At 42.2% G+C, this 13173-nt stretch overlaps 1 protein-coding gene across 2 annotated transcripts in view; it reads left to right on the top strand.

Annotated features, from left to right (window-relative positions):
* Positions 1-195: 195 nt before the first annotated feature.
* The window catches only part of LOC124148905 (retinoblastoma-binding protein 5 homolog), a 28587-nt gene continuing 15609 nt past the window's right edge, over positions 196-13173 (top strand). Inside the window, exons 1-9 of one of the 2 annotated variants that reach the window (XM_048398553.1) lie at positions 196-242; positions 335-360; positions 945-1117; positions 2810-2950; positions 5141-5228; positions 7061-7132; positions 9671-9780; positions 10906-11025; positions 12242-12395. In XM_048398553.1, coding sequence (XP_048254510.1) covers positions 224-242; positions 335-360; positions 945-1117; positions 2810-2950; positions 5141-5228; positions 7061-7132; positions 9671-9780; positions 10906-11025; positions 12242-12395 — 903 coding nt within the window. In that variant the 5' untranslated portion in view covers positions 196-223. The remainder of the gene's footprint in view (positions 243-334; positions 361-944; positions 1118-2809; positions 2951-5140; positions 5229-7060; positions 7133-9670; positions 9781-10905; positions 11026-12241; positions 12396-13173) is intronic. The other variant, XM_048398554.1, reaches the window with a different exon arrangement.

Below are 13173 nucleotides of genomic sequence, written 5' to 3'. Positions count from 1 at the left end.
TTTATATTTCTCCAGGACCAATTCCTTAGAGAACACGTGTTTCTGATTATTTTCATCACAAACCATTCGGGAATGGAAAAGCTTTGATGCTATTGGTCAATTTTGGCATTGTCCAATCAGTGGCGAGAATAAGCAAACGGGGTTGTACGTAAAAAACAACGATTTCCACGCAAGCGCACTGGGGTTCGAGACATGTTTACTTCCGGTTTTTGGCGCGGTCACAATGAATCTCGACCTGCTTGGTACGTTTCTGTGTGCAATGTCTATTTTCGATGTCTTTTCGAGTTTCTAATCATTTAGATATATTCATACAATCTTTCATCTTATTTTGCAGAGACATTTGGCCAGAATTATCCAGAGGTGAGTGTATAATATACGTTATTTACTGTCAGTCGGTCGTGCAGGATAACCTGGATCTACATTCAAACTATGGACAACGACGCTTTTAGAATAAATGTTCAGCACGATCTTATGACCTAGTAAATCAACACCATCTTTTCCTCGTCTGCTATTTCATTTATGTAAGATTCGTACCCAACGCAATAACAGTAGTTCTATTCCAAAATGTAGTCAAAACATAGTTTGTAATGTAAGCAGTGTGATTTTGAAACATTCGAAATTTAAACCAAAACACAGACTTCATTTAACATGTTTTAATAAGGGCGCATGATAATATACTAGATCTTGCTTGAAGCACTTGGAGTTGTAGTTTCGAAAATATATATAATATTGTGCAAAATGTTTATGCTCCCATGATACAAAGCCATGATTTATGATTAATACAGCCAAACCTTCCTTTGGAAATTGACACTTTTTGCAGGTTCATAACTTTGGCAAAGTACATTTTGCAATCAAAATATTTGGTACACTTAACATACTGAAGGATAGATATTTAATCTTCTCATGCTACGCTGATAGAATTTGTCCAATTCCTTGTTTTCTAGGACTTTGATGGTGCTCTGGACTGTGTGAGCATTGCTGTGACCTGCTCCTTCAACAGACAAGGAACACTCCTAGCTGTTGGCTGCAATGATGGCAGGATTGTTATCTGGGATTTCCTCACTCGGGGAATAGCCAAGGTTATCAATGCTCATGTCCATCCAGTCTGCTCCATCAGGTATGTGTTTCTACAGCTTCTTATGGTGATGGTTTATGTTGTGTGACCATACGACAATGTTAGAAAATCAACAGTTATATTTGTTTTGGTGAGAAAACAGGAGCTTTATATGTGCTGGTCATCATGTTTAGGGATATTTAGGGATGGTTTTAACTATTTTAGTTAATTTACGCAATGTTTTACGCAAAATGTTCCTGTCCTTTCCTTTTTAATGTATCTTAATTCGAAGAATCTTCTACATGTTCTATATATTATGAGTGAAGTGTCTGTCTGTCCTTGTTAAATGTAATACATTTTGTTCCACAGAATACATATCAGTATTATCTAACTTATCAATGTCATACTATCTACATGGTCCTACAAATCTTTCAATTGTTATGAAACAGACACATGACAGATGTATCATTAAATTGAGAATTGTCAGACACATTGTGAATCAGAAACTGCCTGTCACATTGTACGGTGTTGACATGGTTGAGTAATGTGTTTTGGGAACACTTGTTAATTTACATCTTCTTAATGCCACACAGGGTTATGATAAACTTGATGATTATTACGTATAGGATAAAACATGCCTCTGAGGTTTTTTGTTGAAAATGTCCGAGGGAAAAACCTGGGGGCCGAACGCCCGAGAGCTCTTCTTAAGCTGAAGGTTTTACATTTTCAACTGGAAATGAGGAGGCATGTTTTATCCAATTTATCATGCTAATGAACCGTCTAAATCCAAGAAATACCAGAAAAAATAAGAAAACATTGACATACCTTTTAGTGAAACAATACAGTGTATCGCTGTATAAAAGGAATTCACTCAAAGCGTGTGAAAGAAAAAACATGTGCAGCATGGACTAGGTGGAGTCATGGCATGATAAATTTAACAACTGCTCATCACCTGCCTCGGTAGCTCAGTGGATAAAACAGTGGGTTACAGATCATAACGTGATATGTGAGGTTGGAGGTTGGATTCACATCATTAAATTTTCATTTGTGACTTTTAGCCAATCATGAGACAGAATTGTGTTCACATCAAGAAGCAAGTTTATAAAACATTAATTGTAAAAGCTTGGTATTACAATTGAAATGTAAACCGCAAATAGGTTTAGAAGTGATCTATTTCAAAACCAAGGTTTGGAAGAGAACCCCTTCAAAACCTGGGCTTGGAAGATGAGCTGGTTACTAGGTTTACCCTAAGTTGTCAGGAACCTAATGCAATATAGGGTAATAGGTTTATAAACACAGTTACCGTATTCAAGGTAATAAGCGCCCCGCTCTAATAAGCGCCCATGGCGATATTTGCTAATATATTGGCTAGTGAACAGTCCCAATTAGCACTCCTTCCGATTGATCAATGTACACATTGTATTATTTATTCATGTATAATCCGCCCTCATGTGTTATATGTACCCTTAATTATGGCCAATTAAATTCTGGAAAATACATCTGTCGTGTATGATACACACATACTTTTCTTTTGTATCATTTCAGGCTGTCAGCATAAACTACGAAATTTACAATCTTTCAACTCTGTTTTTTTTTCCACCAAAAAAAGAGACCCCAATTTCTAATTTTGAGAGCGCCCCGGGCGCTTATTACGTCGAATACGGTATGTCTCTTATTTAATAATAATAAACTGGCAGTGCTGTGTTGTTCATGCTGATGGTGATATGTGTGTGATGTGTGTGTGATGTGTTCCAGCTACAACAGGAATGGTCGGAAGCTGCTGAGTGCCGCCACAGACAACACTGTCAGTGTGTGGAACGTGCTGACCGGGGAGTGTGACAGGGTCTTCCGCTTCCCGTCCCCCGTCATCAAAGTACAGTTCCATCCCAGAAACAGGTGCTTGTTTAACTTCACTTATAAAAATAAAAGAATTGGTTCTCAGGCAATGACTTTTGAAAATATAGTGCAGGTAGGCGGTGGTTTTCTTTTTTTTTGCTTCTTCAAACTAGTATGTAGCCAAATTAACGGTTGTGTACCATCAAACTGGGAAAGGGCCTCCCTACATAAACAAGCATACACATTCCTATTGCCGCCATCACCATAAGACGAGATGCGCAGTAAAGCAGTGCCCATGTAAACATGGTAAAGGGAAGTAACTGTGTACTATATTGGATCGCATTATTTTTTAGTATTTGCATTTTTTTATACTTTTAAAAAAAATGGAAATAAAACCGAAACCTGCAGCAAACTGTATGATGCTGTGGGCGGTGCCTGAGGACCAAGACTTTTTTATATATTTTAGGCTTAACTTATGACATGCAAGACTCGTATATGTAACAGGCCAAGAGGGACTAGCCTCAAATCAAAATAGTAGTCCATTCAAGTTATTGATGGGTTTATTATCTAGAGTCAGTTTGGCGACACTCTACCTTCAGCATTTTCTTCATAAAAATTGTCAAATTTGTGTTAGGTAGAGAGCGACTCACAGCTGAGACATGCATTCTTTTGAAAATATCTTTGCCATATTCACCGTCCAATGCTGTTCTGGAAAATTTGTATTTGTTTCGCTGCTTGATGAGCTCCTTGTATTGCCTTTCACAATTCAAGTGTTTGTGACCTTTTTCATAATATTTACAGGGCGGTTGGGTAGCCTAGTGGTTAAAGCGGTTGCTCGTCACGCTGAAAATCCGGGTTTGATTCCCAACATGGGTACAATTTGTGAAGCCCATTTCTGGTGTCCCCTGTTGGGATATTGCTAGAATATTGCTAAAAAGCGGCGTAAAACCATACTCACTCACTCTCTCATAATAATATTTTCTGATCTCTTTTGTAAATGTCATGATAAACTAGTAAATTCCTTCTTGACATGTTAACCATGACGACATGTTAAATCTTGAAACTATGTGTGAGTTTCAATCAAGTTTGTTCCTTTCTGAGAAATTTATTTTCAGCATTAAAATATGTGTGTATTTGTTGTTAAATGCTGCACTCAGCAATATTTCACCTAGAAGAAGGTGGCCTGTAAATAATAAATCTGGACCAGACAATCCTGTGATTGATATTATGAGCAACAATCCACCGCGTTAACCAAGTCACCAGGTCTTACCACGCAATCCATTTAGTTGCCTCTTACAGTCAGCATAGGTTGCTGGGGACCAATTCTAACCCCAATCCCACCAGGGTGACCTTGAATACATACGTGTCATGTTACCGTGGTTACACGTGATACACAATCCTGGCACCTTTTAAACACTTTTGAGCATGTAAGGCAATTTTCTAGTACCCATGTAGATCTGGGTTGGAATAGGTCTCCAGCATCCCTAGGTTGCCATAAAAGACAGCTATGCTTGTCTTCAGAGGCGAATAACGGGATCGGGTGGTCAGGCTCGCTGACTTGAGAGATACATGTCATCGTACAGAGCTCCAGATAAGCTTTTGGTGTTGTAGGTATTTTACCCATGCATTTTAAAATCATTGGGTATCAGTAATTCTATCTGCGTATTCAAATTTCTGTTACCCACTAGTTTTTACACATGTGGGTATTTAAGTTAATTATTTAAATACACTATTCATCTAGTCCCTGCAAACTGGTGTCATGTGGGTTTGAGAGCTTTATAGGACTCAAAAATACCACGATACTTCCACAAGAAAGTGTGATGCCAAATGATCATGATGTAACTGTCATCGTGGAGTTTGGCAAGGTTGACGGAATGCCCGTTTATAATTTCAAAATAAGTTGCTGATTTGCTAATCGAATACGCAGGGTTACTTCACAATATTTTGATGGTACACACAAGTTTTATTTTAATGTTCGTTGCGTACTTGATATGCTTGGATTATATTTTACTGCGTATTTCTGCATTTCTGATGCGTATTTCACGCAGATACGCAGCTTATCTGGAGCTCTGTCGTATCCCAATTGCGTGGATCGATGCTCATGATGTCAATCAGTGGATTGTCTGGTCCAGATTCGATTGTTTACAGGCTGTCATCATATAGCTGGAATATTGCTGAGTGCGGCGTTAAACAACAAACAAGAACAATTGTTTCGTGTTGGAGTATAAATTGTGTTTTTGTGTGTTCCAGTGACCAGTTCCTGGTTTGTCCGCTCAAGCATGCAGCCGTGTTGATGACTGTTGAGGGCTCGCATGAACTCCTTCCTCTAGATGAAGATGTAAGTACCTCATTGGTTTGTACTCACGATGTTCCTGTTCACCCGGGGGGCACGGGGCGCCCATTCGTCTAAGGCGCCACGATTCGCTGTGCAGAGTTGCGTCCCTTTGGCTCGCCAGAAACTTATGATTGTGGGTTCGAATCACGGTTCACCCCAATTATGTTTCTAGGTTTGTCAGCACCATACCTGTGCTCGCGGGTTTCACCGAAGTTGTTAATGTCCGAGACCTGCATCACTTCGAGCTTTCCTCCCACATTAAGCTGACACGCCGTGATATAACTGGAATACTGTTAAAAGCGGCATTAAACCCAACTCACTCACTCACTCACTCCTGTTCACTCGTGAAAACATATGGCTACTTTATCATGTATATGGTGTTGATAAAATGAATCAAAGTTTAAAATTTTCCTTTTGTAATACCAACAGATGTACAGCCAAGTTCCGTTAATCCGACATGTTTGGTTGCATATGATTTTGTCGGATAAACAAGTGCAGTAAACTACGGTTATAACAAACTCAAAGGGACCACTTATTTTAGTTTGTTTTAACCATAGTTCGTAATAAGCATATATACATCATATATTCACAGCAAATGGTCGGGACAAAAAACAGTTTGTTATATCCGTCAGTTTGTTATAATGCGTGTTCGCTATAAAACAAAGTTTACACTATGTCGGATGAACAAAATTAAGTAGTATCAATGTTTGTGATCGAAAATTGGACAACTACATGATGGATAACAATACAAACACATTGTCATTAAAAAATGAAAAATGAAATATTCATATTGTTATGTTACATTGTTAGCGGAATATGTTTTCTAATCATGCAACCTAATAAGCACTCCAGCCGACTCGTCTCGCATCAAAACACGGGGATGTGTACTCGCGGGCAGATGACCACTGAGTACGTTGGTCACTGTGACTGGGGCGGTGGGGTAGCCTAGTGGTTAAAGTGTTCGCTCGTCACGCCAAAGACCCGGATTCGATTCCCGACATGGGTACAATGTGTGAAGCCCATTTCTGGTGTCCCCCGCCGTAATATTGCTGGAATATTGCTAAAAGTGGCGTAAAACCATACTCACTCACTCACTGTGACTGATCAATGAATGATTTCGGTAATTTGTTGTAAATTAGGTTTGTCGGAGTTGGAGTGCGAGACTGTTGGATTAATGGGTCTAATTAATTGGTTCCCATCATTAGTGTCGGATAAAGCCAATTGTCAGATTAACGAGACTTGATTGAATATTGGTCACCCAACTGATGAAAGCTATCTTCTGTTTTCTGTTAAATTTTACATTTGTGTCATTGAGTTGTCATGAAGTTCCTCATAAGGACCACGATTATTTGAAATATTAATGATTTAATCCCAATTTCTCCGCTTTTGGATTTTGGTCTTCAGAACTTATGAAATACTGCGTTTTGATAAAGAAGGTAATAATTTACACATGTGAGGGAAAATGAAGCTAAAATCTGAATTGTGTTCTAGTGGGGGCTCTTATTAGAATATTATTTTGGTGAAAAACAACAGAGTTGAAAGATCGTAAATTTCAAGGTTTAGGCTGACAGCATGAAATGTTTATATATGACCGATATATATTTCCAGAATTTAATTTCCCGTAATTAAGGATGCATATAACACACATATTATATACAAATAAATAAGTCTTGTGTACATTGCTAATTAGGATTGTTCACTAGCCAACATATTAGCAAATATTGCCGTGGGCGCTTATTAGAGCGGGGCGGTTATTACGTCGAATACGGTAACTGAAACACCGTTCTAAGTGGCGTTAAACCAAACTCACTCACTGCACCATTTGTTCATTTCAGTCTGACTTGAACATCGTGGCATCGTTTGACAGGAGAGGCAAGTACATCTACACCGGCAATGCCAAGGGGAGGGTGAGTGCGACATCTTCAACAATAAACTGGAAAACAGGACATGCTGGATTTGTCATCGTCTTCATTCTTTGTCAAATTTGATTACCATATTCGATGTAATAAGCGTCCAGGGCGCTCTCAAAATTAGAAATAGGGGGCTGTTATTAGAATAGTATTTTCGTCAAAAAAAGAGAGTTGAAAGATAAATTTCGTGGTTTATGCTGACAGCCTGAAATGTTTATATATATGACAGATATATTTTTCTAGAATTTAATTGGCCATAATTAAGGGTGCATATAACATACGAGTGCGTATTATATGCGAATAAGTAAGTCTTTTGTACATTGATCAATCGAAAGGGGTGCTAATTGGGATCGTTCACTAGCCAATATGTTAGCAAATGTCGCCGTGGGCGCTTACTAGAGTGGGGCGCTTATTACGTCGAATACGGTAATTGAGTTTTTTCACAAGTGCTTCATTGTTGGTAGTACTTTATTGAATTCTTTCATCGTAAAAGTTTCCAGCTTTCTCTGGTACTGTACCTTACCAAGTTTGCTGTGAAGGTACAAGGCTACTCGGAGACAAAAGGTTTCTACAACACACTATGTATTGATACTAAGGGTTTCCCCTTCAGAGTTAACATGATTACAAACTGTTGCTATACTTCCGAATTGCTTACAAAAGAACTGGGAGAAGACGCACCCTTTATACTGCCCAAGTGTGTATCAGAACATTATAAAACATGTCTAATGTCAAGTTTAATGGACATGTGGTGTAAAGGGGACATGTGGTCTAGAGGGGACATGTGGTCTAGAGGGGACATGTGGTCAAGAGGGGACATGTGGTCAAGAGGGGACATGTGGTCTAGAGGGGACATGTGGTGTAGAGGGGACATGTGGTCTAGAGGGGACATGTGGTCTAGAGGGGACATGTGGTCTAGAGGGGACATGTGGTGTAGAGGGGACATGTGGTCTAGAGCGGACATGTGGTCTAGAGGGGACATGTGGTCTAGAGGGGACATGTGGTGTAGAGGGGACATGTGGTGTAGAGGGGACATGTGGTCTAGAGGGGACATGTGGTCTTGAGGGGACATATGGTGTAAAGGGGACATTGGTCAAGAGTGGACATGTGGTCTAGAGAGGACATGTGGTCTAGAGGGGACATGTTGTCTAGAGGAGACATGTGGTCTAGAGGGGACATGTGGTCTAGAGGGGACATTGGTCTGGAGTGGACATTGGTCTAGAGGGGACATGTGGTCTAGAAGGGACATGTGGTCTAGAGTGGACATTTGGGTTAGAGGGGACATGTGGTCTAGAGGGGACATGTGGTCTAGAGAGGACATGTGGTCTAGAAGGGACATGTAGTCTAGAGCGGACATGTGGTCTAGTGGGGACATGTGGTCTAGAGAGGACATGTTAGTCTAGTGAGGACAGGTGGTCTAGAGTGGACATGTTAGTCTAGAGGGGACATGTTAGTCTAGTGGGGTTAGGTGGTCTAGAGAGGACATATGGTCTACCGGGGACATGTGGTCTAGAGAGGACATGTGGTCTAGTGAGGACATGTGGTCTAGAGAGGACATGTGGTCTAGTGGGGACATGTGGTCTAGAGAGGACATGTTGGTCTAGTGGGGACATGTGGTCTAGTGTGGACATGTGGTCTAGAGGGGACATGTGGCCAAGAGGGGACATGTAGTCTAGATGGGACGTTGTCTAGAGAGCACATGTTGGTCTAGTCGGGACATGTGGTCTAGAGAGGACATGTTGGTCTAGAGGGGACATGTGGTCTAGTGGAGACATGTGGTCTAGTGGAGACATGTGGTCTAGAGGGGACATGTGGTCTAGAGGGGACATGTGGTCTAGAGGGGACATGTGGTCTAGAGTGGACATGTGGTCTAGAGCGGACATGTGGTCTAGAGAGGACATGTGGTCTAGAGGGGACATGTGGCCAAGAGGGGACATGTAGTCTAGATGGGACGTTGTCTAGAGAGCACATGTTGGTCTAGTCGGGACATGTGGTCTAGAGAGGACATGTTGGTCTAGAGGGGACATGTGGTCTAGTGGAGACATGTGGTCTAGTGGAGACATGTGGTCTAGAGGGGACATGTGGTCTAGAGGGGACATGTGGTCTAGAGGGGACATGTGGTCTAGAGTGGACATGTGGTCTAGAGCGGACATGTGGTCTAGAGAGGACATGTTGGTCTAGAGAGCACATGTTGGTCTAGTCGGGACATGTGGTCTAGGGAGGACATGTGGTCTAGAGGGGACATGTGGTCTAGAGGGGACATGTGGTCTAGAGAGGACATGTGGTCTAGAGAGGACATGTGGTCTAGAGGGGACATGTGGTCTAGAGTGGACATGTGGTCTAGAGCGGACATGTGGTCTAGAGAGGACATGTTGGTCTAGAGGGGACATGTTGGTCTTGTTGGGACATGTGGTCTAGAGGGGACATGTGGTCTAGAGGGGACAGAATAAATACCAGGGTCGTCCTCCCAGCATATCAGTGTCACAGCTCTATAACAGTGATGGTCTGTGTTGTGATGTTTGTTGTGTGATGTTTCAGATTCTGGTTTTCACAGCTGGTAAGCTGGAACTGTTGGCTTCATTCCGAGTGACGACAGGGACACTTAACACCACCGCAATCAAGTCCATTGAGTTTGCCAGGAGAGGAGAGTGAGTTCCTCAACTAAACTGAACATTCTTACAGGGCTTTACACGATCCAGATGTTGTGCGTCTCGTACTCACAAATGTACGGAATGGACACAAAAAACAAAACCTGTGAAGATCTGTGTTAGAATAGGCAGGGTTAGAAACTAACAGTTTTTGTCCACTAGTCCTTATAATGATAGCATATAGCAAAACCCTTAAAATGGGCAAATTTCTACTAGTCCTTAGGATACCTTTACTATTGGGCAGTTTGGTAAGGACTATAGGACGAGTGCCAATTTCTAAAGCTGATAGGTCTTCAGCAACCCATTCTTGCTGAGCTAATAGTAAAAGGCAATCTATTTAGTTGCCTCTTACAGCCGGCATAGGTTGCTGGGGACCAATTGTAACCCGGAATCCCATCAGGGTGATCTTGAATACATATCTGGGTTGGAATAGGTCTTCAGCAGTCCTAGGTTGCCATATAAAAGGCGACTATGCTTGTCGTAAGAGCCGACTAACGGGATCGGGTGGTCAGACTCGCTGACTTGGTTTATGCATGTCATCGTATCCCAATTATGTGGATCGATGCTCATGATGTCAATCACTGGATTGTCTGGTCCTGACTTGATTATTTACAAGCCACCGTCATACAGCAGGAATATTGTTTCCAGACTAACAGCTCCAAACACTAATCGCCCTGATGGCTGTTTCCAGACTAACAGCTCCAAACACTAATCGCCCTGATGGCTGTTTCCAGACTAACAGCTCCAAACACTAATCGCCCTGATGGCTGTTTCCAGACTAACAGCTCCAAACACTAATCGCCCTGATGGCTGTTTCCAGACTAACAGCTCAAAACACTAATCGCCCTGATGGCTGTTTCCAGACTAACAGCTCAAAACACTAATCGCCCTGATGGCTGTTTCCAGACTAACAGCTCAAAACACTAATCCCCCTAAAGGCTGTGTTTCCAGACTGACAGCTCAAAACACTAATCGCCCTGATGGCTGTTTCCAGACTAACAGCTCAAAACACTAATCGCCCTGATGGCTGTTTCCAGACTAACAGCTCAAAACACTAATCCCCCTAAAGGCTGTGTTTCCAGACTGACAGAGTTTCATTGTACTCAAGATTGTTTCTATTTTCAGGTGTTTCTTGGTGAACTCTGCTGACAGGATTATTCGTGTGTATGAGAGTGGGGAGGTGTTGGCGTGTGGGAAGGACGGCGAACCCGAGCCCATCCAGAAGCTTCAGGACCTGGTCAACAAGTCAGTGCTCTTCTCACCAGCTGTCATAGAATCTCAATAGCCCAGATATTTGCTGTTCGCTATGCAGAGTTGTGTCCCTTAATGTGATCTAGTGGTAGAGCGTCCACCCGGAGAGCGGAAGGTCCGGGGTTTGATCCCCGGCCGCATCATACCAAAAGACGTTAAAAGATGGTACTTGTTGTTACCCTGTCTGGCGCTCGGCATTAAGAGGCTAAAACAAGGACTGGTTGGTCGACTGTGTCTGAGTGGGGTATTCATGTAAACTGCGGCATGGTATCTCAGTGTGCTAGCACTATAAATCGGCATCAGTCTGGACTAGTACAAGCAGCCACACAAACACACAGGTACATGCACGTCGCTATATAAGTGCAATAATCTTGGACGCGACGTTAAACCCCATTTCACCTCACCTCTGTTTGATGATGACCGGCCTTGAGGTGTCAGGGCTCGATTTAGCTATATATAACTTGCACAAGTGCAACCTATTATTGAAGAATGCAACCTAATATCTATGTCTACATGCATAAAGTGGAAGAAGTGTTGTTTCTCTGGGTGTCTTACAGTAATGATCTTGTGTTGTAGGATGCTGTGGAAGAAGTGTTGTTTCTCCAGGTGTCTTACAGTAACGATATTGTGTTGTAGGACGCTGCGGAAGAAGTGTTGTTTCTCTGGGTGTCTTACAGTAACGATATTGTGTTGTAGGATGCTGTGGAAGAAGTGTTGTCCCATTGATGTCTTACAGTAACGATATTGTGTTGTAGGACGCTGTGGAAGACAGTAACGATATTGTGTTGTAGGACGCTGTGGAAGAAGTGTTGTTTCTCCGGGTGTCTTACAGTAATGATATTGTATTGTAGGACGCTGTGGAAGAAGTGTTGTTTCTCCGGGTGTCTTACAGTAATGATATTGTGTTGTAGGACGCTGTGGAAGAAGTGTTGTTTCTCTAGGTGTCTTACAGTAACGATATTGTGTTGTAGGACACTGTGGTAGAAGTGTTGTTTCTCCGGGTGTCTTACAGTAATGATATTGTGTTGTAGGACACTGTGGTAGAAGTGTTGTTTCTCCGGGTGTCTTACAGTAACGATATTGTGTTGTAGGACGCTGTGGAAGAAGTGTTGTCCCATTGATGTCTTACAGTAACGATATTGTATTGTAGGACGCTGTGGAAGAAGTGTTGTTTCTCCGGGTGTCTTACAGTAACGATCTTGTGTTGTAGGACGCTGTGGAAGAAGTGTTGTTTCTCCGGGGATGGGGAGTACATCGTGGCTGGCTCGGCCCGACAACACTCCCTCTACATCTGGGAGAAGGGTGTCGGCAACCTTGTCAAGATTCTACACGGCACCAAGGGGGAGCTGCTTCTGGACGTCGTTGTGAGTTCGTTATTCTATGTCAAAAAAGTAGAAGTATTTGTCGTCATTATCATTTATTGGTTACTGAAAATTAATCAGTGATATGGTGGTATTGACTGTATGGCTACAGATTCATTAGTCTTGTGAGTACGCAACAAACCACCTCTCAAGACAGCCCAAGTTAATTATAATAATAAGTGCATTTATAATGCACCAGATTCCATTCACCAAGTGGATGCTCATAGCGCTACACTATTATTACCCCGGTCAATGGATCAGTGAGCACTCGATTTTCATTCTCAGCTCCCTGGGGAGTATACAACCCAAGCTGCCTGTGGGGCGCTAGAAGGTTAACAGCCACATTACCACCTCATCCTACCACATCATCCCGAGGCAAGAGAGTAAACTGACTATAAAAGTCCAGTTTCCACCCTTGCCGAACTGGGCTGGTATTATGGAGTTACATTTTGGCTGGACTAACGTCCAATCAAATCAAAATCGCGCACTGAAATCAAAATCCGGTTCATAAACTGTCGTGCAGCTTTCGGTTGGTTGCAGGATTTGCAAAGCATGTGCACCGCCAACTCGTCAGCAGATATTTTCCAAATCTCATCATGTTTTTAAAGGTTCTCATGTGATTTGAGCATCCGCCCGGAGAGCGGAAGGTCCAGGGTTCGATCCCGGGCCGCGTCATACAAAAAGACGTTAAAAGATTGTACTTGTTGTTACCCTGTCTGGCGCTCAGCATTAAGGGGCTAAAACAAGGACTGGTCGGCTCGGAGTCAGTATACTGTGTCTG

Source organism: Haliotis rufescens, unplaced genomic scaffold (assembly GCF_023055435.1).
Source record: "Haliotis rufescens isolate VD_foot unplaced genomic scaffold, xgHalRufe1.0.p SCAF_18, whole genome shotgun sequence".
Lineage (NCBI taxonomy): Eukaryota > Metazoa > Mollusca > Gastropoda > Lepetellida > Haliotidae > Haliotis > Haliotis rufescens.
Note: the sequence above shows the minus strand (reverse complement) of the source record. Positions and strands in the feature narration are given on the sequence as shown.